The following is a 27500-nucleotide window of genomic DNA, read 5'->3' on the forward strand; positions in this document are numbered from 1 at the left end:
TTGTAGAGAGATTTTTAGGCTTCAAATGTTGACTTGTATGCCGTCACATACAATACCTTTCCTAGTCTTCTGGTCGACCACTAGTCCAACTTTACATTTACCTGTAGTCAGTTTCAATAATTTGTGTACACAGTAAGCCTGGCCTAAGATAAGGCTTGTTTTATGATAACTTGTTTAGAATGGCTCATCAATCACTGCCTGCAAGAATCTGTTTAATTGCCTCTTGAAAACTTAGTTTATTGTTGTCAATATTTGTTATGGAAGGAGAAGTATATGTTAACTACTGCATTATGTCAAGTACTGCTGACTCAACTAATTAAAGATTCCAACATTACAAAAGATTCTTTTCTATTAAAATGATGGAAAGATGCATATACTGTACTGTATTAATTTTGTGTAAGCATGTGCTGCTCCTAGATGAGCTACAATGAGACCTCCAAGGACCGAGACACTTGTTACAGGTGAAGAAAGGCCGTTAACATACCGGTTGACTGGAAGCTTGCACGACAGCTTGGCTTCCAAAGTGGTGCTGAAGGTATTGTCATACAGTTAATGTTTAAATGTCATTTTTGTCTTTATATACAGGAGCAGAAGGCTGCCCCTGAATACGGTCAAGGTATAAACCCCATCTCCAGGCTTATCCAGATTCAACAGGCCAAGAAAGAAAAGGAACCTGTATACACACTTTTGGCAGAGAGAGGTGTGCCACGTAGAAGAGAATTTATCATGCAGGTACAGTTATAACATTCAAGTCATTGTTACTTATAAAAAAAAATTGAGGAAAAATAAGGCATTTTCCTAACTGGATTTACCCACCAGCTTGTGTTGTGACCATGCTAGTGAACTGTTGCTGTGTCATATGTTACTGTGTTTCCTTTCCTAGTGTTGATTGTTACAGTGTCTAGTAAAGAGTGCTGTGGCCCCCCTCTGGTGTGCAGCGAGGGGCCCACACCACCACTTAACCACTGAACTGCTCTCCATTAAAATACGACACACCCGTGGCTGGGATGGGGCTGACGTGGGGGGGCTTCAGGCCCCGTTGGTCCCCGCCGGGGTTTTTCTACCCCTCTGGGCGGGGCTTGCAGTTTTGTGGGGTGGGGTTTTTCCTTTCCCCCTCTCCACACGAGTATTTGGGCGTTGGCCCCTCCCCGGGCTCGGTTCCTTGTCCATTATGCCCGTTGCTTCCTTTCTATCGGTGGGTGCTTTTCTACGTTCTTCACCCCTTTTTCCCGGGATGAGACTTCTCCGTCATGTCCCCTTCTTCTTGGGGTTCGGCATGACTTTTGGTGTCGGGTGCGACTGGGTTTTTCTGTGCCTTCGTCTTTTGTGTTTGCTTCTATGTGTTCTCGAAGGTTCGGGACGGTTTTGCTCCTTCCCGTTTTCCTGGTACATCTGTCGTCGTTCGGTGGGGCTTCCCTCCGGTCCTCTCTAGGGCTTGTGGGTCCTATTCCGGGCAGCTTCTGGATTTTTGGTCTTCTCGTTCATTTGATCCTCTCTCTTCTCTCTGCGCTGTCTCTCGGCACTGCTCGTTTTCCTTCCGTTCTGGTCCGGGATGCCGGATTGGGCTGCTTGTAGCCAGTTGGGCTGCTTGTAGCCGGTTGGGCTGCTTGTAGCCGGTTGGGCTGCTTGTAGCCATGTTGGGCTGCTTGTAGCCATGTTGGGCTGCTTGTAGCCATGTTGGGCTGCTTGTAGCCATGTTGGGCTGCTTGTAGCCATGTTGGGCTGCTTGTAGCCATGTTGGGCTGCTTGTAGCCATGTGGCTTGTAGCCATGTTGGGCTGCTTGTAGCCATGTTGGGCTGCTTGTAGCCATGTTGGGCTGCTTGTAGCCATGTTGGGCTGCTTGTAGCCATGTTGGGCTGCTTGTAGCCATGTTGGGCTACTGGTGGCCCTGCTTAGGTTCCATTTCGGTTCATCGTTTTCCTTACATGGGCTGGCTAGGTTGGCTTCTGTTTCCATGAGTTGGCCTGTTTCTTCGACTGATCGCTCGGGATACGACCCGTTGAGCTCTTTTTTTTCTGCTCTGTTGTTGGACGGAGTAGGATGGACCTGTGTAGCCCAATGTAGCCCGGCGTGTTGGGCTACTTTTCTTTCGTGTCCTGCGCATGCACCGTGGGAGTTTGTTTTTGGTTCCAGGCGGTGTGCACACGTGCTGGTGTTCTGCATCCAATTTCTCTCGGAGGCTTCGCCTCTCAATCTTATCATTCTCCAGTCTGTGCCCCATTGCTTTTGGGGGTGTTCTGGAGTGCCGCTGTGGAGAGGTCACGAGGTTTCTCCCTGCGTTTTTGGGTGGGGGAAGCCTCCTTCGCCGCTCCCCTCCTCTTCTCCGGCCAGGTTTGATTTCCTGATTTCCTGGCTTGCCCTGCCTGATGGTTTTTCAGGGTCTTGCGATGTCCCTTCTCTGGTGTCTAACGTCGGACCCGTGGTTTTCGATCCCCTGGCGAGTTTGCTCGTCTTTGGGAGTTTTGCGTTTGGCAGACGCTCCATCTCCTTGCCGGCTTGGGCTTCCGGCTCTGCTTCCTTGGCGGTTGCAGCCCAGATCTTCCTGTGGCTCTGCTTCCTCCTAGGCTCGGATGAACCTTGGCAGTGCTGATTACGTTCTGCCTTGGGGTCTTGCGTTCGTTGGTGGTCAGGTGGCTTTGTTGTTGGTGTCCCACATGTGTGCTTCTTGGCGGCAGTATGGGGTGTTTTGGCGGTCCTTCCTTTTCCTTCTGTCCCTTCTTCGGTGGCTGCATTTGTTGGCGTCGGCTTGGTTTTTCTGCTGGGGGTTGGGGGCCGTCGTCTTGCCGCATACTGTCGCCTCGTTTTATGCGGTGCTGGCGGTGCCACTTCGACTCCCTTTCGGACTTTCATCTGCACCGTTCGTAAGCTGTCTTGTGCTTGTTTCACCTCCGGCCTGTTCTTGCGCCGCTTGGGCCGTCCTGGTCATTGGACAGAGTGCTCTTTTCTTTCTTCTCGTTTTCTTGTGGCCCCTTCAGTTCCGGTTTGTTTTCGATGACTCTTTTTCCGGTTGGCATTGGCCTCTGGGGGTCGGGTAGGTGAGCTGCAATGCTCTTCTCCGATGCAAGGGTTTTCTGCTCCTTCGATTGAGGTGATCGATTTGGTTGTCTGCTACCTTCTTCTTTTCTGGCTCAGGATGAGACTGCTGCTTTCCGGAGGGGTCCGTGGGTTTTTGCTGTTTGGTTGGTTGGGCCGGGGGTGCATTTGTTTTTGTCCGGTTGTGGCTCTCCAACGTTGTTGGCATGCCACAGCTTCTGGGTCCATGGACGCGATTTGGGTTGCTCTGGTTCCCTTCTTCCCGGTTAAAGGGTGCGGGTCTCCCAGGTCGTCCGCGGGGTTCTTCAGGCTCTCCAGCCTGCGGTCTATCTCCGTGCCCATGACGTCATGTCTTGGGCTGACATTCGGGCACGGGGTTTTTGGTGGTCGGACAGGGTCCTGGCTGCATGCTCCCTTGTGTACGTTGATGGGCCCGGTTGGGCTTGTGTGCTTTAGGTTGGCGGATGCAGCCTGTTATCTCGACTTTGAGTTGAGGAGTGGAGCACCGACCACCTCCCGGGTAGGTCCCCTTGTTTTATTAAGTAGTCTTTGGAGAAGTAGCTCTGGGTAGTTGTAGGGGCTTCCCCCAGAAAACCAGCGTTTTGATATCCAGCCTCAGAACTGGGGCGGGGATTGCCGGCTCAGGGGTCTGGGGCTCCCCCTTCCCCCTCCCGGGGAGGGGGGAGCTGCGCAGACATGTGGCGCGGCTCGTGTGACGTCATGCTTGTTTGTTCGTTTTTCTTGGGGAGTTCTGTCCACTCGTTTGTCGATTTTCGTTGTTAACCAGAATAGGGGTTTGTTTTGTGGCGTTTACCTTTCTGGGTGCCTGTCCCGGTCGATGGCAGATATAGAATGCTCCAAATCACATGTGCATTTCTATGGGCCATTGCTCCCCGTGCCTTTGTGAGGGGGCCAGGTTCTGGCCCGTGGTCCCCGGTAGGCCTAGAACTCCACCCACATAGACTGATGCAAAATAGTTAGGTATCCATAGCAGCCATGGATAGCTCCGGGGAGGCTCCGGGACTCACCCAGAAAATGGGGTTTCATTACATTCAACACTGGTTTTTTCCGTGTTTTGATATCCATCCTCAGAACTGGGGTCTTGGGTTGCCGATACGAGGGGTCTGGGGCTTCCCCTTCCCCCACCCGGGGAGGGGAGATCTGCGCAAACGGCTGTGCGGCCACATGGAGACGTCATGCTCATTAGCTCGTTAGCTCGTTTTTATTTTGGCAGTTCTGTCCACTAGTTCGGCTCTTAGTAGCAATTTCTTAACCAGAATAGGGGTTTGTTTTAGGACACTTACATCTCTGGGTGCCTGACCCAGTCGATGGCAGACATAGAATGTTTCCAACCACACAGGGGTTTCTATAGGCCATTGCTCCTCGTGCCTCTGTGAGGGGGGGGGGGGGCAGGTTCTGGCTCGTGGTCCCTGGTAGGCCCACAGAACTCCATACAGATGACTGATGCCAAAGTCTGACATTAGCATATCAGCCTGGATAAACTCCAGGGAGCCTTTGCATCTCATCCAGAAATTGATGTTTCATTACATTCAACACTTTTTCTGGGGGGAGCCCCGTCGGCTCCCCGGAGCTATCCCAGGCTGATATGCTAATGTCAGACTTTGGCATCAGTCATGTGTATGGAGTTCTTAGGCCTACCGGGGACCACGGCCAGAACCGGGCCCCCTCAGAGAGGCAAGGGGAGCAATGGCCTATAGAAGCCCCCGTGTTAGTGGAAGCATTCTATGTCTGCCATCGACCGGAACAGGCACCCAGAAAGGTAAGCGCCCCAAAACAAACCCCTATTCTGGTTAAAATTGCTACCTGAAACCGAACTAGTGGATAGAACTCCCCAACCGAAAACAAGCAAACTAGTGTGACGTCACACACTGCCGCGCCGCTGTCTGCGCAGCTCCCCCCTCCCTGGGAGGGGGAAGGGGGAGCCCCAGACCCCCCGCGCCGGCTACCCACACCTCAGTTCTTGAGGCTGATGCTATAGGCGATGGTCGTGTGCTCTGGCTCCGGTGTCGCTACTGCACTGTGCTTTGCGTGTGGTGTTAGTTTTGTGGGTGCGAGAGCCAGGAGTTATCTTCAGTACTCGGGCTGCATGCGCCTAGGGCTGCCTTCCCTAGGTGCCCTGTAAGTACTGCCCTTGGGGCTTGGGGCCACCTTCCACAGGCTCCTCGGGGTCTGCCTCTGCTGGTCCGTTTTACCTTTCGGTTTTTCGGCCGCCTGTTGGGCTCTTGGGTGTTCTGTTCTCCCTTGTTACCGGCAGGTAAGAGGCAGTTTGCACTGGTAGGGGCGCAGGGTGCTGCTCAGCTTGTATTTCCCGACATCGCGGCCGGCTCTGTTCCTTGGGGTTCGCTGTCCTCTTGCGGGGTTTTGTTTTTCTTTTTGTTTTTGCCTGGTGGGGGGTTCTGTCATTTTATTCAGTTTGTTTTTGCCCTTCCACTGTTCTCATCGGTGGCGCCCCCTGCTAGGTCCCCGTGAGTGTACACGTACCTGGGGTTCAGCTTTAGAAGTTTGCTTGGTAGTTTTGGGCGCCGGTTTGCAGCACCCTGCCTGGGACTACCTGAGCGCGAGTCCTCTTAAAGTAAACGCTCAGGACCCTGGGAATCCCCTAGGGGGCGCGTGGGTCCGATGGATGTGACCCCGGAGTCCCCACTCGCTGTGTGCGAGTTTGAGGGTTGCTCGGTCCCCTTGTCTCAGGGTGACCCTCATTGTTTTTGCCTCTGCCACGCTGCCTGTTGGGTCGGTGATACTTTCGACCCTGAGTCCTGTGAGTGTTGCTGCTTGCTTGTGACTCTATTTACCCGATCCTCTGATTCTATTCGGGTACAGGCGGCACGTGCGTTGCAGTCTCGGTTTCGTCTGTTGCAACGCGCTCGGTTGGTTGCTTCCCCGGATGCCCCGGGGCTGCCCCGCTTTGCTTTTCGAGACCCGGACTTGGGGGTGGGGGTCGCTTCGATCCTGTTTCAGTCCGCACCTCCTCGTCCTTCCCCTTCTGTTCGTTCTGGTCCCCCGCCCCTGCTTCCGGCCCCTAAGCGTCTGAGGGTTTCGGGGTCGGAGCAGGGGTTACTTGATCTCGAGACTCGGGCAGCTTCGGGGGTTGCCCCTTCCGGGGGGGCGGCAGAGGCATTCGAGTCTTGTCTCCCGGCCGAAGCTTCAGGGTCTGACCAGTGGGCCCCTCTTCCTCCAGCTTTTCCGGCTGCTCCGTCCTTGTCTTGTGGGGTCGGGGCTTGGGGAGCGGACTCGGCCTCGGGTCCTGTGGTGACGGACCTCGAGGCTGGGGAGGGGCTGACTTGGGGGCCTTGGGCCCCGCTGGACCCCACCTGGGTTTTTCTTCCCACTGAGCGGGGCTTATTGTTACAAGGAGTGGGGTTTTCTTTCCCCCCTCTGCGTACGAGTTGGATTTGGTGTAGGCCCCTCCCCGGGTACGGTTCCGTGTTCCCCCGGGTACGTCGGTTCCGTCCTTCCGGAGGTTTTCGGCTTATCGCATCCAACCTGGTGTGGTGCGAGCGGCCTTTGCAGCTTACCTCCTGCGTGACCCGGATTATGCCTCGGAAATGGATCCGTCCACGTTCAGGTTTGGGACTTCGTTCCCTTTCTGGCTCCGTTACGAGGTTCCGGAGTCGTCCTGGCTAGCAGACTGCCCCTTGTTTGGTCTGGATTCCTGGCATTCCTTCTGTCGTTCCCGCGCGCTGGAGTGGCGGGAAGCTTCCACGGTGCTTCAGGTTTTCCTGGGGGGTGAACTTGAGTACCTGAATGAGTGCTTGTTTGCCCCTGCCCTTCCCCGCGATGTGGGCGTTATTCAGCTCCATGTGCAGGTTCCCTCCCTTTCGGCGGCGCTCGTGGCGGAGGACTTGCGCGCTCGGGGCCTTTTGTGTTCGGCCTTGCGGTTCTTTTCCCTCCTGGAGCTGTCTTCGGATTGGCTCGTGGAGGATGTGGGGACGCTTGGGTCCGTCCCGGGGTCCGGCACCTTGTCCTCGGCTGCGCGTTCGTCGGCTGCCTTGTTGAAGCTGTTCACGCCGATTTTGCGGGATGCGGTTTCCCTGTTCTATGCTTCCCGTCTCGCGTTTCGGCAGGCGGTGCTGGGTTCCTCCATGGGATCTGCTTGGGCTCTGGCTCTTAGGCGTTCTTCACCTTTTTGTCCTCTCCTGTTTGGGGAGTCGGCCGTGGCGCAGTTTATTCAGGCTGCGTCGGCGGCTTGTCGTCCGATGTCGGACTTGTTGGTTTTCCGGGGGTCCCGGGGTGGGTCTTCCCGGAAAGGTCGTGCCAGGGCTCGGGGTTCCTCTCGTCGTGGTAGGCCTCTGGTGTCAGGTTTGGGGTTGGCTCCTCCTGCGGACCCTCCCTCGTCTGGTCGGCGCGGTGTTCGCGCTGTGCGGGGTTCTGGGTCTTGTAGGGGTCGCCGGCCCTTTCGCGGTTTGCCCCTTTGACGGGGCGATGGGGGGGCGGCTTGCGCTGTTCGCCCGCGCCTGGTCCCACGATTCGTGGGCCTTTCGGGTCGTGTCTCGCGGCCTGCGGTGGCGTTGGGTGGCCCCTCCCCTCTTTGGGGGGTCGGGGCTGGCAGGGCAGGCTTCTTCCCCTGCGCTCTGTCGAGTCGTCCCTCAGATGGGTTTCCCGTCTGTTTCCGGTTCCGAAACGGGACTGCGCGGACCTGCGGTTCATTCTGGACTTGTCCCGTCTGAACCCCTGGGTTCATTGCCCCTCCTTTCGGATGACTACGCTGTCTCAGGTTCGGCTCCTCTTGGAGCCGGGAGCTTGGATGGTGTCCCTGGACCTCCGGGACGCTTATTGGCATGTCCCGATTCATCCGCGGTTCAGGGACTGGCTCGGTTTTGTAGTGGGGCGTCTTAGTTACCGCTTTTGTTGTCTCCCGTTCGGGTTGAACCTGGCACCTCGCGTGTTCACACGCCTTACACGGGTTGTGGTGGCTCGTTTGCATCTCCTAGGTGTTCGAGTGTTGGCCTACCTCGACGACTGGCTGGTTTGGGCTCCCAGCCAGTCAGCTTGCTTGCTAGCCAGGGATTTGGTTCTTTCCCAGCTCGCCGGGTTCGGGTTCTTGGTGAACTGGAGGAAGTCCCATCTGGTTCCCTCTCAGGTTCGGACATGGCTGGGTCTCGTGTGGGACTCTCGAACCGCCTCCTTGTCTCTCCTGCGGCTGCGGTCCCGCCTTCGTCTGTTTCTGGAGGGCCCTCGGGTCACCCGGCGGTTGCTCGAGGGGCTGTGCGGGAGCCTGAACTTCGCGATGGTGGTCTACCCGCCAGGTCGGGTTTGGCTTCGACGGCTGTTCTGGTTCCTTCGGGGTTCCCCCTTCCGCCTCTCTCGCGATCGCAGAGTTCGACCCCCGGGGGACTTGCGTCGGTTGCTGCGTCACCGGTTTCCTCTTCGGGTTTTTCGGGGTTCAGTGCCTTGGCGCCTACCCGAGCCCTCGCTCGATGTGTACACGGATGCGTCGTCTCTCGGCTGGGGTTTTGTGGCCAGTGCTCACCAGGCCGGCCAGGGGCGTTGGGATCCATCCTTCCGTCGAGCTCACAGTACGGTGCGGGAGTTCGCGGCAGTGTGGTTTGCTCTGGGGAGGATTCGGGTGGCCCGCGGATCGACGATTCGGCTCCATTCGGACTGCTCTCCGGTGGTTCATTGCCTGAACCGCGGGGGTTCGATGCGGTCCTTGTCTCTTTGGGGTTGGTCGCTTCGGGTGACTCGTCTGCTGAGTTCTCGGGGTTTGGCTCTCCTGGCGGTTCACGTACGGGGCGTGTCCAACGTCTTGGCCGACGCCCTGTCTCGCTTCGTTCCTCTCTCCACGGAGTGGACGGTCGACGACGAGTCCTTCCTTTGGCTTTGCCAGACGTTCGGGCGACCCGAGGTGGACCTCTTCGCGTCGGCGTGGTCGCGGCGTCTTCCCGTTTATGCGGCGCCCTTCCCCGATTGCGAGGCCGTCGGGGTCGATGCCTTTCGGCTCGACTGGACGAGGTGGGGGTTCCTGTATCTCTTTCCCCCGGTTCGGCTGTTGCTCCAGGTCCTGACTCGCTTAGAGACTTACCGGGGGAGAGTTGTCCTTCTGGCCCCTTGGTGGCCGGCCCAGCCTTGGTTTCAGGCGCTGGTTGCTCAGTGTCCGAACCCGAGGGTTTTTCCCGCGGCTCCGCCTCTTTCAGCAGATCGGGCCGGTACGTCACGTAGCTGGTTCGATCTTCTCCTCGAGTCTTCGTGTATGGTTTTTTTGACTCGAGTCTATCATCATCTCTATGGTGATCAGGTGGCCTCCTTGTTGGTGTCCCACCTGAGGGCTTCTTCTCGGCGGCAGTATGCAGTTTTCCTGGCGGTCCTTCCGTTTCTTTTTGCGTCTTCGTCGTGTTAGCTCCTTGTCTGTTCGGGTGGTCTTGTCCTTCCTCTCGTGGTTGTTTCAGGACCGTCATCTTATGCCTAACACTGTCGCTTCGTATCGTGCGGCGCTGGCGGAGCCGCTACAGCTTGCTTTCGGTCTCGATGTTACGTCTGCGCCGTTTCGCAAGCTGTCTCGTGCATTGTTTCACCTCCGGCCTGCTCATGCGTCGCCTGAGCCGTCCTGGTCTTTGGACAGAGTGCTCGCTTTCCTTTCATCTCCTCGTTTCGTTGTGGCCCCTTCGGTCCAGGATTGTTTTTCCAAGGCACTTTTCTTGTTGGCTTTGGCCTCTGGGGGTCGGGTAGGGGAGCTTCATGCTCTCCTCCGGCGCAGGGGTTTCTGCTCTTTTGGTCGTGGTGATAGTTTTGTTCGTTTGCAGCCGTCTCCTTCTTTTCTGGCGAAGAATGAGACTGCTGCGTTCCGGAGGGGTCCATGGGTGGTTGATGCTTGGTTGGTCTGGCTGGGGGTGCATCATGTTTTGTGATCGGCGGTTGCAGCCAGTTGTCTCGGCTTCGAGTTGAGGGGTGAGCGACGACCGCCTCCCGGGTAAGTCCCTCTTTTTCTGTCTGTGGGTAGTTAGCTCCGGGGAGCCGACGGGGCTCCCCCCAGAAAACCAGCGTTGAATGTAATGAAACGCCATTTTCTGGGTGAGTCCCGGAGGCTCCCCGGCATCCCTCCCTCCCTCCGGTCGGCGGTTTTTCGCGTTTTTGACATCCAGCCTCAAGAACTGAGGTGTGGGTAGCCGGCGCGGGGGGTCTAGGGCTCCCCCTTCCCCCTCCCGGGGAGGGGGGAGCTGCGCAGACAGCGGCGCGGCAGTGTGTGACGTCACACTAGTTTGCTTGTTTTCGGTTGGGGAGTTCTATCCACTAGTTCGGTTTCAGGTAGCAATTTTAACCAGAATAGGGGTTTGTTTTGGGGCGCTTACCTTTCTGGGTGCCTGTTCCGGTCGATGGCAGACATAGAATGCTTCCACTAACACGGGGGCTTCTATAGGCCATTGCTCCCCTTGCCTCTCTGAGGGGGCCCGGTTCTGGCCGTGGTCCCCGGTAGGCCTAAGAACTCCATACACATGACTGATGCCAAAGTCTGACATTAGCATATCAGCCTGGGATAGCTCCGGGGAGCCTCCGGGACTCACCCAGAAAATGGCGTTTCATTACATTCAACGCTGGTTTTTTTTTGTTTTTTTTTTGCGTTTTGATAACCTAACAGTCACCAGCCAATTGGTGTTGGCTGGCTGGCGAGGGAGATCTTGACTTACCCCTTCCCTCTCTCGGGAAGGGGGGAGCTGCGCAAACAGCGGGGTGGCGGCTGTGACGTCATGCTTGTTTGCTTGTTTTCTAATTGGGGAGTTCTGCTTGTTCGTTCTGCTTTGTTTGCAATTTTTAACCAGCTGTCGTTTTTTTTTGTGATTCCTACTTTTTGGGTGTCTGATAGATGGCAGACATTGACTGCTTTCAACTACATGGGGGAGTCTATAGGCCATTGCTCCTCTTTCCTCTCTGGGATGGCCAGGTTCTGGCTCGTGGTCCCTTGTAGGCCTAGAACTCCATTGATTGACTGTTTCCACGGTCAAATATATATACACATCAGAGCAGTATAGCTCTGGGTAGCCTCCGGGTCTCTCCCAGAAAATGGTTTCATTATATTCAACGCTGGTTTTATAATTAAGCTCAAAAATATGATATTGTATAATAACAAAGAAATTTAGATGATACACAGAGGCGTGTCTGGGATCATCCCGGAAGTAGGTTCGAACCCTCATCACGGCCTTTGTGGATTTGTTCATTTGATATATCACGCTATTGTGATTTCTGCGTGTGTTGCTTAATAGTTGTCTCTGCCAAAGTCGGACACCTGCAAGACAAAGAATATAATTATTGACCAGATTTTAGTGTAATTATTTTAGTATCTGATGCATTTTAGCTGAAAATGATTGGTATGATTGAGTTGGTAATATTGATATAATATTGAGGTTACAGGTAACTGTGGGAAGTCAGAGTGCACAAGGGAGTGGACCCAACAAAAAACTGGCCAAGAGAGCAGCAGCGGAGAATATGCTGCAGCTCTTGGGCTACTCCCGTCCTCAACCCCAGCCAGGCAAGCCTGCCATCAAGACAGACGGTGCAAACTCTGACCCAGACAAAACAAGGAAGGTAAGCCTCGCATGAATAGCCATAAATTCTTGTCAATAAAGATATTAAATAATGGTAATGTCTTCTCATAGACATATTAACACAAGATAAAACCTACACTTGTGTATATGTGAAATTTATGTAAAGAAATTACACCAAGTGTTTCGCACTCTCCTGAGTGCTTTGTCAAGGTCTGAGTGTGTGTGACTAAGACAAGACTGACGTCTCAACTTCTATTCTCAACAGTTTACAAATACACAAGTGGGGGGTTTTATGCTATTAAAGATATTGTAAGCTGGTGATGGTTTTGATATGTGCAGCTGCTTGTGACAGTAATACTGCACATATTGACGATGTGCTCAGTATATAGAATTATTAAATGTTGTGGAGAAAAGGAATGCAAGACTATAATGTGCCAGTGGATTGCAAACAGAACAGTGATTGTTGTAAGAAGTGGCATGATGGAAGAGATTGTTGTAAGGGGTGGCATGATGGAAGTGAACAAGGGTAAGGGGGGTGGCATGATGGAAGTGTACAAGGGTAAGGGGGTGGCATGATGGAAGTGTTACAAGGGTAAGGGGTGGCATGATGGAAGTGAAACAAGGTAAGGGGGGTGCATGATGGAAGTGTACACGGGTAAGGGGTGGCATGATGGAAGTGTACAAGGGTAGGAGGTGGCATGGATGGAAGTGTACACGGTAAGGGGTGGCATGATGGAAGTGTACAAGGGTAAGGGGTGGCATGATGGAAGTGTACAAGGTAAGGGGGTGGCATGATGGAAGTGTACAAGGGTAGGGGTGGCATGATGGAAGTGTACAAGGGTAAGGGGGTGGCATGATGGAAGTGTACAAGGGTAAGGGGTGGCATGATGGAAGTGTACACTGGTAAGGGGGTGGCATTGATGAAGTGTACAAGGTAAGGGGGTGGCATGATGGAAGTGTACAAGGGTAAGGGGTGGCATGATGGAAGTGTACAAGGGTAAGGGGTGGCATGATGGAAGTGTACAAGGGTAAGGGGGTGGCATGATGGAAGTGTACAAGGGTAAGGGGGTGGCATGATGGAAGTGTACAAGGGTAAGGGGTGGCATGATGGAAGTGTACAAGGGTAAGGGGTGGCATGATGGAAGTGTACAAGGGTAAGGGGTGGCATGATGGAAGTGTACAAGGGTAAGGGGTGGCATGATGGAAGTGTACAAGGGTAAGGGGTGGCATGATGGAAGTGTACAAGGGTAAGGGGTGGCATGATGGAAGTGTACAAGGGTAAGGGGTGGCATGATGGAAGTGTACAAGGGTAAGGGGTGGCATGATGGAAGTGTACAAGGGTAAGGGGGTGGCATGATGGAAGTGTACAAGGGTAAGGGGGTGGCATGATGGAAGTGTACAAGGGTAAGGGGTGGCATGATGGAAGTGTACAAGGGTAAGGGGTGGCATGATGGAAGTGTACAAGGGTAAGGGGGTGGCATGATGGAAGTGTACAAGGGTAAGGGGTGGCATGATGGAAGTGTACAAGGGTAAGGGGTGGCATGATGGAAGTGTACAAGGGTAAGGGGTGGCATGATGGAAGTGTACAAGGGTAAGGGGGTGGCATGATGGAAGTGTACAAGGGTAAGGGGTGGCATGATGGAAGTGTACAAGGGTAAGGGGTGGCATGATGGAAGTGTACAAGGGTAAGGGGTGGCATGATGGAAGTGTACAAGGGTAAGGGGGTGGCATGATGGAAGTGTACAAGGGTAAGGGGTGGCATGATGGAAGTGTACAAGGGTAAGGGGGTGGCATGATGGAAGTGTACAAGGGTAAGGGGGTGGCATGATGGAAGTGTACAAGGGTAAGGGGGTGGCATGATGGAAGTGTACAAGGGTAAGGGGGTGGCATGATGGAAGTGTACAAGGGTAAGGGGGTGGCATGATGGAAGTGTACAAGGGTAAGGGGGTGGCATGATGGAAGTGTACAAGGGTAAGGGGTGGCATGATGGAAGTGTACAAGGGTAAGGGGGTGGCATGATGGAAGTGTACAAGGGTAAGGGGGTGGCATGATGGAAGTGTACAAGGGTAAGGGGTGGCATGATGGAAGTGTACAAGGGTAAGGGGTGGCATGATGGAAGTGTACAAGGGTAAGGGGGTGGCATGATGGAAGTGTACAAGGGTAAGGGGGTGGCATGATGGAAGTGTACAAGGGTAAGGGGTGGCATGATGGAAGTGTACAAGGGTAAGGGGGTGGCATGATGGAAGTGTACAAGGGTAAGGAGGTGGCATGATGGAAGTGTACAAGGGTAAGGGGTGGCATGATGGAAGTGTACACTGGTAAGGGGGTGGCATGATGGAAGTGTACAAGGGTAAGGGGGTGGCATGATGGTAGTGTACAAGGGTAAGGAGGTGGCATGATGGAAGTGTACAAGGGTAAGGGGGTGGCATGATGGTAGTGAACAAGGGTAAGGGGTGGCATGATGGTAGTGTACAAGGGTAAGGGGTGGCATGATGATAGTGAACAAGGGTAAGGGGGTGGCATGATGGAAGTGTACAAGGGTAAGGGGTGGCATGATGGTAGTGTACAAGGGTAAGGGGGTGGCATGATGGTAGTGTACAAGGGTAAGGGGGTGGCATGATGGTAGTGTACAAGGGTAAGGGGGTGGCATGATGGTAGTGAACAAGGGTAAGGGGGTGGCATGATGGTAGTGTACACTGGTAAGGGGGTGGCATGATGGAAGTGAACAAGGGTAAGGGGTGGCATGATGGTAGTGTACAAGGGTAAGGGGTGGCATGATGGTAGTGAACAAGGGTAAGGGGGTGGCATGATGGAAGTGTACATGGGTAAGGGGGTGGCATGATGGTAGTGTACAAGGGTAAGGGGGTGGCATGATGGAAGTGTACAAGGGTAAGGGGTGGCATGATGGAAGTGTACAAGGGTAAGGGGTGGCATGATGGTAGTGTACAAGGGTAAGGGGTGGCATGATGGTAGTGTACAAGGGTAAGGGGTGGCATGATGGAAGTGAACAAGGGTAAGGAGGTGGCATGATGGAAGTGAACAAGAGTAAGGGGTGTCATTTCCCAGCTTGCCGGGTTCGGGATCCTGGTAACTTGGTGGAAGTCCCAGTTGGTTCCAACCTTGGTTTGGACTTGGCTGGGCCTAATGTGGGGTTCTCCGACTACATCCATTTCCATTCTGCTGCTTGGCTCCGTCCGGTTCCCGCCTTCAGATGTTTTTGAGCCTGATACGGGTCACTCGGCGATTGGTCATGCATCTGTGTGTGAACCTGAACTTTGCTCTGCTGGTCGTTTGCTTGGCTTAGTTTGAGTTTGGAGGCTGTTCTGGTATCTATGGAATGGCCTCTTTCCCCGCTCTCGCATTTGCCGAGTTCATTCCGCGGTGTCCTTGCACCAGTTGCTGCATCATCGGCTTTCTCTTTGGGGTTTTTGGGGTGCCAAGAGGAAGGTGCCATGGAACCTTCCTCTTTCCTTGCCCGATGTGTTCCTGGACGCCTCATCTCTCGGACAGGGCTTTGTGACCAGTACTTGCCAGTCTGGCCTGGGGCATTAGGGGCTTTCCTTGCATCAGGCTCGCAGCTTTGTGCAGGAGTTGCGGTGGTGTTGCAGGTACTGCAGCGGATTCTGCTTCTTTGGGGCTCGGTGATTCAGCTCCATTCCAGCTGCTCCCCCATGGATCCAATTTTCCACCGGAAGGGGGTGGAGGGTTTTCTTTGTTCCTTGTCCCTTTAGGGCTGGTCACTTCAGGTAGATTGAGTGATTGGTTGTTGCTGATTCTGTTCTTTGGCTTTGCTGGACATACAGGCACCTGGAGGTGGACCTCTTTGCTCTGGTTTGGTCTTGGCATCTCCCATTGTACGTGGCGCCGTCCACGCCTGCGAGACTCGCAGTCGATGTTTTTTGTCAGGACTGGTCGAGGTGGGGGAGGGGGGGGTCATGTACTTCATTCCCTCGGTCCATTATTTGCTCCGAGCATTAGCTCATCTGGAATCCTATCGGAGGAGTGTGCTTCTCTTGGTTCCATGGTGGCAGACCCAGTCTTGGTTTCATGTTCTGCTTGCTGTGTGCCTGAACTTTTCCCTGACTACGCAGCCCGTCCTCCAAACAAAGATCCAAAAGTAATTCCATGCACCCGCCAAACCCCCTGTTTATGAATGAAAAGCGGTTTACACACGACTCACAACTGCTGACGTTCGAACATATTCGGAACAAGTGCTTCACTGACGAATTTTGTTCGAATCACAACGCTATAAATGCTTCACCCACGTACTACAAATACAAATAATCGCCAACAGAACCTAAACACCTAACCTAACCTAACCTATACCTATATATACACAATATGCTAATATATTATAATACTAATTTATACTTGAGAAAATTCCCGTTTTGAATGAACAGCATGTTAAAATTTATGAATGCGTCTGTGGGGTTGACCGCTGAATGTAATGGACTTGAGTCGAGGACGGGTTGGACTACGAGGCCCTTGTAGTGGATGCCTTTAGGCTGGACTGGTCGAGATGCGGATTTCTTTTTCTTTCCTCTGGTTCGGCTGTTGCTTCGAGTGCTGGCATGTCTGGAGTCTTAAAGGGGGAATAGTCCTTCTGGTTCCTTGGTGGGCGACCCAGCCTTGGTTTCAGGCGCTGCTTGGAAAATGTCCGAACCCGGGCATTTTTCCGCGGTTAATAATTTTTTCTAATATACAAACTGCCAGATGCAATGGCTGAGACTTCACAGATTTTTTTTTTCTTTTTTTTTTCAGGGATATTCCTGCACGGGGCCCTAAGCCTCTGGCTGGCCCACTAAGTGTTGCTTGTTTCTGTTTTACTATCTGTTTCTGATAGGTTTCAGTAATTCTGATATTACTATTTGTTTCTGTTTTTACTATTCTGTCTGTTTTTTTAAGCACAAGACGCTTAAAAGGTCTGCTTGAAGCACGTGCCTGTGAGGAAGGGCAGAAAGAGGACCACTCTAGAAAGAGAACGCAGACGACTGTACACGAGAAGGAAAAAAATAATGGAAATGCTTCGGCAGACACAACTATCACAAGCAAGGAAAATAAGCCTAAGCAGGGAGATGGAAGAAATAGAACAAACGTTGAAGCGATCATATGAGTCTGAGGAAATGGAATTGGAACAGAAAGCTATACAAAAGATAAGGAAAAATCTGAAATACTTTTTCACATACGCAAAATCAAAATCCAAAACCTCGATCAGTATTGGACCGTTAATTACATATGAAGGTACGTACACAGAGGACAACAAAGAGATTAGTGAAATTCTAAGAGGCCAGTATGAGGCCAGTATGTTTAGCACACCAATAAACAACATGAAAGTTGATGACCCAGACAGCTTCTTTATGAATGACATTCAAGCTACAGATAATATAACGGATATTACCACAAACTTCGAAGACTTTGAAAGAGAAATTGACAATATGCCTATGTACTCAGCTCCTGGGCCTGACTCATGGAATTCAATATTCATAAAGAAATGTAAAGTACCAGTAGCGAGAGCACTCAGCGTAATATGGAGAAAGAGCCTGGATACAGGAGAGATACCAGCAGCACTTAAATCTGCAGATATAGCTCTGTTGCACAAGGGGGGGAGTAAAGCCTTTGCAAAAAATTATAGACCAGTTGCACTAACATCACACACAATAAAAGTGTTTGAAAGAGTGATTAGGAATCAAATTTCTAGTTTTATGGAAAACAATGAATTCCACAATCCAGGACAACATGGATTTAGAGCGGGAAGATCCTGTCTGTCACAGTTACCCAACCACTATGACAAAATCACAGAAGCCCTAGAAGAAAAGCAAAATGCAGATGTTATATACACAGACTTTGCAAAGGCGTTCGACAGATGTGACCATGGGGTGATAGCTCACAAAATGAGGTCAATGGGAATAACTGGAAAAGTAGGACACTGGATACTCAATTTCCTGTCGAACAGAACACAAAGAGTAACAGTCAATCAGATAAAATCTAGTCCAAGCGATGTTAAAAGCTCTGTACCTCAAGGTACAGTCCTTGCACCGCTACTGTTCCTTATTCTCATATCTGATATAGACAAAAATACACATCACAGCTTCGTGTCGTCCTTTGCAGATGACACAAAAATCAACATGAAAATTACCTCTGCTGAAGACATAGAAAAACTACAAGCAGATGTCAACAAAGTTTTCGATTGGGCAGCAGAAAATAACATGTTTAACAGTGATAAATTTCAGGTACTGAGGTATGGCAAAAATGAGGATCTGAAACATAATACAGGATACAAAACACAATCGAATCTTCCCATAGTAGAAAAACAGCATGTCAAGGATTTGAGAATAATGATGTCTGACGATCTAACGTTTAGGGAGCATAACCAAGCAAATATCGCGTCAGCCAGAAAAATGATCGGATGGATTACGAGAACTTTCAAATCCAGGGATCCCATCACAATGGTTGTACTCTTCAAGTCACTTGTGTTGTCCTGTCTCGAGTACTGCTCAGTACTCACTACCCCTTCAGAGCAGGAGAGATTGCTGAAATAGAGGGAATACAGAGAACATATACGGCACTCATAGACGAGATAAAACACCTAAATTATTGGGATCGTCTCAAAGCTCTCCAAATGTACTCTCTAGAAAGGAGACGAGAGAGATACCAAATAATATACACATGGAAAATACTGGAGGGCCAGGTCCCAAATCTACACAGTAAAATAACAACGTACTGGAGTGAACGATATGGAAGAAAATGCAAGATTGAACCAGTGAAGAGCAGAAGTGCCATAGGCACAATCAGAGAGCACTGTATAAACATCAGAGGTCCTTGGTTGTTCAACGTCCTCCCAGCGACTATAAGAAATATTGCCGGAACAACCGTGGACATCTTTAAGAGAAAACTGGACTGTTTTCTAAGAGACGTTCCGGATCAGCCGGGCTGTGGTGGATATGTGGCACTGCGGGCTGCTCCAAGCAACAGCCTAGTGGACCAAACTCTCACAAGTCAAGCCTGGCCTCGGGCTGGGCTTGGGGAGTAGAAGAACTCCCAGAACCCCATCAAGCAGGTACTTGGGCGGAGTATGAGTATTTATGGCTCGTAAGGTCGCTTCCTTCACAGAACAGATAAACAAAATAAAGAATAGCCTTGATAATTTGATGAACCCAATACCTGATATTATCATGATAGGTGACTTCAACTTGCCTAATTTAAGATGGAGAATAGCAAATAATAATAATATACCAGGAAATCTATCGGGACATAACTAATCACAGAATACAGAACTGCTTAGATTCTGTGACAAATTTTCACTCAACCAGCAGATATCAGAGCTAACTAGAAATGAAAATATTCTAGATTTGGTCTTCACAAAAGATGAAGACATAATCAGGGACATTACAATCTCAGATTCCACATATTCAGATCACAAGTTCATTGAAGTGCAAACTAACATCACTACTCAGAATAGACCTAAAACAATGATCAAGCGAGAGGGTAGACATTTACACACCACAGAGTCTATCACAGATTAAGAAAGTAATTAGAAACACAGCAATGCAAAAGATGTACAGTGACCACATTACAGCAGTTGCAACATCAGAATCTGCAGGCTGGTACAAGAATTCAACCAACTATGAACCACTTACTTTGATGAAAGGGAGCAGTAGAACAGAAGAAGTACAAAAAGTACAATTACATCGCATCAGGCTTGGATACCCATATGCATGGGAAATAGGCTTGCAGGTTCCGAAATGCACATGTGGTTTTGGAGCATTCTATATCTGCCATCGACCAAGACAGGCACCCAGAAAGATAAGTGCCTCAAAACAAACCCCCTATTCTAGTGAAACCAATGGAAATACCCAAACAAGTGGGCAGAGCTCCCACCCATGGCACTTAGTGTTAATAGCTTCAGGGAGCTTCCGGGGGCTCACCCAGAAATATGCATTAAATTATATTCAACACTTTTCTGCGGGGAGCCCCGTCGGCTCCCTGGAGCTATCCAGGCTGAATGGATATGTATAACTTTCTGGCATCAGTCAATGCATGGAGTTCTTGCCTACCGGGGACCACGAGCTAGAACCTGGCCCCCTCTAGAGAGGCACGAGGAGCAATGGTCTGTAGAGACCCCCTTTATGATTGGGAGCATTCTATGTCTGCCATCGACCGGGACAGGCACCCAGAAAGGTAGGCGCCCCAAAACAAACCCCTATTCTGGTAAACTATTGCGACCGAAGACCGAACAGGTGGACAGAACTCCCCAACCGAAAATTAGCCCTCATGACGTCATCATGTCGCCGCGCCGCCGTCTGCGCAACCCCCCCCCCCTCCTCGGGACGGGGAAGGAAGGAGCCCCAGACCCCACCGTCAGCGACCCAACCATTAGTTCTCAGGCTGATGGGATCTGGTGCGGTCGTGCCTTTGGCTCCTGTTTGCAGTTGCAGTTCTGTTCCTGGTGGTGTGAGCTGTCCCTTCCGGTGGTGTGTGGGCCAGGAGTATTATTCCACGGTGCTCGGGCTGCATGCACCTAGGGTTATCTTCCCTAGGTGCTCTGTAAGTCCTGCCCTTGGGGCTTGGGGCTACCTTCCCTGGGTCGCCTTGGGGTCTACCTCCGCTGTGCCGTGTACTGCTCGGTACTTGGCCGCCCTTGGGGTCAGCTGGGTTTTTTCTTGCCCTTGTTCGTCTCTGGGTAGGGGGGTTGTTTTCGTCACTGGCATGGGCGCTGGGTACTGCACAGCTAGTTTTCACCATTAACAGCGGCCGGCTCTGTTCCGCCCGGGTACGTTGTCCTCTTGCGGGGTTTTTCTTTTGTTTTTGTTTTTTGCCTGGTGGGGGGGTCTGCCTGTTTGGTCCCCATCGCTGTTCTTGGGGTTTGTCTCCAGATTGTCTAATTGGTGGTACTCCCCACTTGGCCCCCCGTGAGTGTACACGTCCCGGGGGTTCAGCTATAGCAGTTTGTTGGTAGTTTTGGGTGCCGGTTCACAGTACCCTGCCTGGGTTTCACTTAGCTTGTTATCAAAGCTAAGGGCCCTGGAAAACCCCACGGGGCCTACGTGGTCCGATGGATGTGACCCCTGAGTCCCCCCTCGTATCCTGCGAGTTTGACGGTTGCTCTGTCTCTTTGTCTCAGGGGGACACTCACCGGTTTTGCCTCCGCCATGCTGCCTGTTGGGTCGGTGAATGTTTTGACTCAGAGTCGTGCGATGTGTGTTGTCTGTACGTTCTCCAGTTCACCCAGGCCAGTTCCTGTTCCAGTTCCTGATATGCGGGTGAGGGCAGCTGAGGCGTTGCATGCTCGCTTTAGGTTGCTGCAACGCGCTAGGTTGGTCACTGCCCCGTTTTGGTTATAGGGACCCGGACTTGGGGGTGGGGGTAGCTTCGGCTCTGGTCCCGTCCGCCCCTCCAAGTCCTTCCCCTTCTGTTGCTCGTTCGGTCCCCCCCCCCCCCTTCCCCCTTGCTGCCAGTTCCTAAAACGTCTGAGGGTTTCGGAGCCGGGTCTTGGTTTAGTTGGTTGTGAGACTCGGGCGGTCTCGGGGTGTCCCCCTTCTGGGGCAGTGGCAGAGGCATTCGAGCCTGGTCCTTCTGCCAAAGTTTCTGGGTCTGGCCAGTGGGCCCCCTTTGTTCCTGCTTTGTCGGCTGCTCCCACCTTTTCTTTGGGGGTAGGGGCTCAGGAGGACGGCTCGGCCCCGGGCCCTCTGGGTGAGGTTCCTGGGGTTGGGGAGGGGTTGGCTTGGGGGCCTTGGGCCCCGTTGTTTTTTTTTTGCCCTCCAAGCGGGGCTTGGTGTTACAATGAGAGGGGTTCTCTTTCGCTCCCTCCGTGTACGAATTGGATTTAGTGTCCACCCCTCCCTGGGTTTGGTTTCGTGATCCCGAGGGTTCTTCGGTTCCATCTTTCCAGAGGTTTCCCGCTTCCTGTGTTTCGGCTTCGGAGGTGAGGGAGGCCTTGGTGGCTTACCTCTTGCGTGACCCGGATTATGCCTTCCTGATGGATCCTCGTTCCTTCGTGTACGGATCCCCAGGTTCGTGCTGGTTTCGTTATGAGGTTCCGGAGTCGTCCTGGTTGGCAGACTGTCCTCTCTTTTCATTGGAGGCTTGGCACACGTTCTGTCGGTCCCGCTCGCTTGAGTGGCGAGAGGTTTCCTTGGCATTGCAGGTTTTCCTGGGGGGCGCTTTTGAGCATCTGAATGCTTGTTTGTTCGCCCCTGCCCTTTTGCAGGATGTTGGTGTCATGCAGTTTCACGTGCAGGTTCCTTCCCTCTCCGCTGCCTTGATTGCGGAGGATTTGCGGACTCGTGGCCTGCTTGCTTCAGCTCTGCGTTTCTTTTCCCTCCTTGAGCTATCCTCGGATTAGCTCGAGTTGGATGTGGGAGCGCTTGGGGCCGCTGCTGCGTCTGGTGCGCTGCCCACGGCTGTGCGGGCGTCGTCTGCTTTGTTGAAGCTCTTCGCGCTCATCCTGCGTGATGCTGTTTCGCGGTTCTATGCTTCTCGCCTCGCGTGTCGTCAGGCGGTGCTGGCTTCCTCCTTGGAGTCCGCCTGGGCTCTGGCTCTTCGCTTGTCCTCGCCCTTTGTCCGTTGCTGTTTGCGGAGTCTGCTGTGGGGCAGTATCTGCAGGCGGCCTCGGTCAGTTGTCGGCCTATGTCGGAGTTGTTGTTGCTCAGGGGGGCTCGTGGGGGGCCTTCCCGGAAGGGTTGTGCTAGGGCTCTCAGCCCAGAATCTGGCTTTGGTGCCAGATTCTGGGCTGGCGGCGCCTTCGGTTCTGGCTATTGCTGGACGGAGTGGGCTCCGTCTTGTTTGCTGCCTTGGTTCTCGCAAGGCGCGTCGGCCCTTTCGCGATTTGCCCCATTGACGGGGCGATGGGGGGGGGGCTCGCCCGGTTTGCCCACTCCTGGTCCCACGATTCATGGGCTTTTCGGGTCGTTTCGCGCGGCCTGTGGTGCCGTTGGGTGGCTCTTCCTCCCTCGGGGGGTTCGGGGCTTGCGGGGCAGGCCTCTTCTCCTGCGCTCTGTCGGGTCATCTCAGAGTGGGTTCGCTTGGGCGTAGTCGAAACGATGTCGTCCCTCAGGTGGGTTTCCCGCCTGTTTCCAGTTCCGAAACGGGATTGCACGGACCTTCGGTTCATTCTGGACTTGTCCCGTCTGAACCCGTGGGTGTTGTGCCCCTCCTTTCGGATGACTACGCTGTCCCAGTTCATCCGGAGTTCAGGGACTGGCTTGGTTTTGTTGTGGGATGTCAAGGTTACCGCTTTTGTTGTCTTCCCTTCGGGTTGAATCTGGCGCCTCACGTTTTCACACGCTTCACTAGGGTCGTGGTGGCCCGCCTGCGTCTGCTAGGTGTTCGGGTGCTGGCCTATCTTGACGACTGGCTGGTTTGGGCTCCCAGCCAGTCCGCGTGTCTGCTCGCCAGGGATTTGGTTCTTTCCCAGCTCGCCAGGTTTGGGTTCTTGGTCTTGATTTGGGTTTGGGTTCGGTCTTGGCTGGGTCTGGTTTGGGACGCTCGTGCTGCTTCCTTGTCTCTTCCACCAGCGGCTCTCTTGCACCTGCGGTCCCGCCCTCGCCCGTTTCTGAGGGGTTCCCGGGTCACAAGGTGGTTGCTCGAGAGTTTGTGCGGGAGCCTGAACTTTGCCATGATGGTCTACCCGCCAGGTCGGGTGTGGCTTCGTCGGCTGTTCTGGTTCCTTCTGGGCCGGCCCTTCCGCCTCTCTCGCGATCGTTGGGTTCGACCTCCGGGGGCTTTGCGTTGGATGCTGCGTCGCCGGCTTCCTCTTCGGGTTTTTCGGGGTTCGGTGCCTTGGCGCCTTCCCGTGCCCTCGCTCGATGTGTACACGGACGCATCGTCTCTTGGCTGGGGTTTTGTGACCAGTGCTCACCAGGCCGGGCAGGGGCGGTGGGTTCCGTCTTTCCGTCGGGCTCACAGCACGGTGAGGGAGTTCGCGGGCAGTGTGGATGTCGCTCCGGAGGATTCGAGTCGCTCACGGATCGACAATCCGGCTCCATTCGGACTGCTCCCCGCTGGTTCATTGTTTGAACCGAGAGGGTTCGATGTGGTCCTTGGCTCTTTGGGGCTGGTCGCTTCGGGTGACTCGTCTGCTGAGTTCTTGGGGTTTGGCTCTCCTGGCGGTTCATGTCCAGGGGGGGAGGCCAACGTCCTGGTGGACGGCCTGTCTCGGTTCCGTTCCCTGTCCTCGGAGTGGACGATCGATGCCGACTCCTTCCGTTGGCTGTGCCGGATGTTCGGGACTCCGGACGTGGATCTCTTCGCGTCGGTGTGGTCGAGGCGTCTCCCAGTTTATGTGGCGCCCTTTCCCGACTTCGAAGCCGTTGGGGTCGACGCCTTCAGGCTGAACTAGACGAGGTGGGGTTACCTGTACCTCTTTCCCCCGGTTCTGCTATTGCTCCAGGTCCTGACTCGCTTGGAGACTTACCAGGGTCGTGTTGTCCTTCTGGCCCCTTGGTGGCCGGCCCAGCCTTGGTTTCAGGCTTGGCTTGTTTCAGGCTTGTTTCAGGCGCTGCTTGCTCGGTGTCCGTACCCGAGGATCTTCCCGCGGCTCCGCCTCTTTCAGCAGATCGGTCCGGCCCTGTACGAGGCTGGTTCCATCTTCTCCTCGAGTCTTCGCGTTTGGTGTTTTTGACTCGGGTTTATCATTTGTTGTATGGTGCATAGGTGGCTTCGTTGTTGGTCTCCCACCTGCGTGCTTCATCTCAGCGGCAGTATGAGGTTTCCTGGCGGTCCTTCCGGTTTTTCCTATCACTGCGTCAGTGTTCTTTGGTCTCTGATAGGGTTGTTCTGTCCTTTCTCTCTTGGCTGTTTCAGGACCGTCATCTTATGCCGAATACTGTCGCTTCGTATCGTGCGGCGTTGGCGGAGCCACTTCAGCTTGCTTTCGGGGTTGATGTTACTTCTGCTCCGTTTCGCAAGTTATCTCGGGCGTTGTTTCACCTTTGGCCTGCTCATGCGCCGCCTGAGCCGTCTTGGTCTTTGGACCGCGTGCTCTCGTTTCTCTCTCTGCCCAGGTTTGTGGTGGCCCCTTCCGTTCGGGATTGTGTTTCCAAGGCTCTTTTCCTGTTGGCATTGGCCTCGGGGGATCGGGTTGGCTAGCTTCATGCTCTCCTCCGGCGCCGGGGTTTCTGCTCTTTCGGTCCTGGTGGTCGTTTTGTTCGTTTGCAGCCGTCTCCCTCTTTTCTGGCGAAGAATGAGACGGCTTCGTTCTGGAGGGGGCCGTGGGTTGTTGATGCTTGGTTGGTCAGGCCGGGGGTACATCATGTGTTGTGTCCGGTTGCTGCTCTCTGCCGTTATTTGCGCGCCACGGCTTCTGTTGCCGGGGATGCGCTCTGGGTCGATCCGGTTTCCCTTCTTCCCTGTTCCCGGGCTCGGGTCTCTCAGGTTGTCCGCAGGGTTATTAAGTGTAGCCAGCCTGCGGTTTTTCCCCGGGCCCACGATGTTCGTAAGTTTGCTGCTTTGGCGGCTGTCTTTGGCAACATGTCTTGGGTGGACATTCGGGCCCGGGGTTTTCGGAGATCGAACAGGGTCCTGGCCGCTCGCTACCTGGTGAATGTTCCTGGGCCTCGTCGGGCCTGCGTTGCTTTGGGTCGGCGGTTGCAGCCAGTTGTCTCGCCTTCGCGTTGAGGAGTGAAGACGGACCGCCGCCCGGGTAAGTCCCTGTTTTTTCCTTATCTTTGGATAGTTAGCTCCGGGGAGCCGACGGGGCTCCCCCCAGAAATCCAGTGTTGAATGTAATGAAACGCCATTTTCTGGGTGAGTCCCAGGGGCTCCCTGGCATCCCTCCCTCCCTCCCTCCGGTCGGCAGTATTTTTCGCGTTTTTGACATCCAGCCTAAAAACTAATGGTTGGGTCGCCGACGGTGGGGTCTGGGGCTCCCCCATTCCCCCTCCCGGGGAGGGGGGGGGGGCGTTGCGCAGACGGCGGCGCGGCGACATGATGACGTCATGAGGTCTAATTTTCGGTTGGGGAGTTCTGTCCACCTGTTCAGTCTTCGGTCGCAATAGTTTACCAGAATAGGGGTTTGTTTTGGGGCGCCTACCTTTCTGGGTGCCTGTCCCAGTCGATGGCAGACATAGAATGCTCTCAATCATAAGGGGGGGGGTCTATAGGCCATTGCTCCTCGTGCCTCTCTAGAGGGGGCCAGGTTCTGGCTCGTGGTCCCCAGTAGGCAAGAACTCCATGCATTGACTGATGCCAGAAAGTTATACATATCCATTCAGCCTGGATAGCTCCGGGGAGCCTCCGGGACTAGCCCAGAAAATGGCGTTTCAATACATTCAATGCTGGATTTTTCTGTGGAGAGCCCTTTCGGCTCCCCGGAGCTATACCGGGCTGATGTGTATATGTTAAACCATGGCAACAGTCAATTGAAGGAGTTCTAAGCCTACTGGGGACCAGAGCCAGAACCTGGCCCCCCTCAAGAGAGGCACGAGGAGCAATGGCCTAAAGACACCCCTGTGTAATTAGAAGCGGTCTTTGTCTGCCATCTACCAGGTCAGGCACCCAGAAAGATACGAATTTCAAAACATATTACTGCTGGTCAAAAAATTGCAAACCGAAAGCTGAATTAGCAAACAGAACTCCCCAATCATGAACAAGAAAACAAACATGACTGTCACCACAACCGCCGCACAGCTACAAAGAGAGGTTAGAGGCATTAAATATGCCAAAACTGGAAGACAGAAGAAAAAGAGGCGATATGATCACTACATACAAAATAGTAACAGGAATTGATAAAATCGATAGGGAAGATTTCCTGAGACCTGGAACTTTAAGAACAAGAGGTCATAGATATAAACTAGCTAAACACAGATGCCGAAGAAATATAAGAAAAATCACTTTCGCAAACAGAGTGGTAGACGATTGGAACAAGTTAGGTGAGAAGGTGGTGGAGGCCAAGACCGTCAGTAGTTTCAAAGCGTTATATGACAGAGTGCTGGGAAGACGGAACACCACGAGCGTAGCTCTCATCCTGTAACTACACTTAGGTAATTGCACTTAGGTAATTACATCTGTCTGTGCAACCCCCCACCCCTGGGAGGGGGACGGGGGGGAGGGGACACAGACCTCCGCGCTGGTAACTCTCCTCAGTTCAAGAGGCTGTTGTGTTGGTGACGGTCAATCGCTCTGGCTCCACTCTTTGCGCAGTGCTGCAGTGCGGTGTTGTTGCTCTGTTTTGGTGGTGTGTGAGCCAGAAGTAACACAAGAGTACTGGTGCTGCATGCACCTAGGGCTACCTTCCCTAGGTGCCCCGTAAGTACTACCTTTGCGACTTAGGATTATCTTCCATGAGCCGTTCAGGAGCTGCTACCTCCGTGTGGTTATGCCGCTGCTCGGCGATTGCCTGCCTTTGGGGGTTCAGCTGGGGAGGTTCTTACTCCTGTTTGCCCTTCGGTAGGAGGTAGTTTTGTCGCTAGCTGGGATGTGAGGTACTGTTCAGCTGTATGATTATTATATATATATATATATATATATATATATATATATATATATATATATATATATATATATATATATATATATATATATATATATATATATATATATATATATATATATATATATTTATATATATATATATATATATTTATATATTATATATATATATATATGTTGTACCTAGTAGCCAGAACGCACTTCTCAGCCTACTATGCAAGGCCAGATTTGCCTATTAAGCCAAGTTTTCCTGAATTTTCCTGAAGCTACCCATTTCATTATGAATGAGGTTAATTTATTTTTATTGGAGTTAAAATTAACGTAGATATATGACCGAACCTAACCAACCCTACCTAACCTAACCTAACCTAACCTATCTTTATAGGTTAGGTTCCGTGTGGTAGCCGAAAAAGTTAGGTTAGGTAGGTTAGGTAGTCGAAAAACAATTAATTCATGAAAACTTGGCTTATTAGGCAAATCGAGCCTTGTATAGTAGGCCGAGAAGTGCGTTCTGGCTACTAGGTACGACACACACACACACA

At 52.8% G+C, this 27500-nt stretch overlaps 1 protein-coding gene across 1 annotated transcript in view; it reads left to right on the plus strand.

The window, feature by feature from the left end:
- LOC123766092 (double-stranded RNA-binding protein Staufen) overlaps positions 1 to 27500 on the plus strand; it is a 343924-nt gene that overhangs the window by 187076 nt on the left and 129348 nt on the right. Inside the window, exons 11-12 of the mRNA XM_069321293.1 lie at positions 586 to 732; positions 11399 to 11572. Of these exons, the coding sequence (XP_069177394.1) occupies positions 586 to 732; positions 11399 to 11572 (321 nt within the window). The remainder of the gene's footprint in view (positions 1 to 585; positions 733 to 11398; positions 11573 to 27500) is intronic.

Source organism: Procambarus clarkii, chromosome 9 (genome assembly GCF_040958095.1).
Source record: "Procambarus clarkii isolate CNS0578487 chromosome 9, FALCON_Pclarkii_2.0, whole genome shotgun sequence".
In the NCBI taxonomy this organism is placed as follows: domain Eukaryota; kingdom Metazoa; phylum Arthropoda; class Malacostraca; order Decapoda; family Cambaridae; genus Procambarus; species Procambarus clarkii.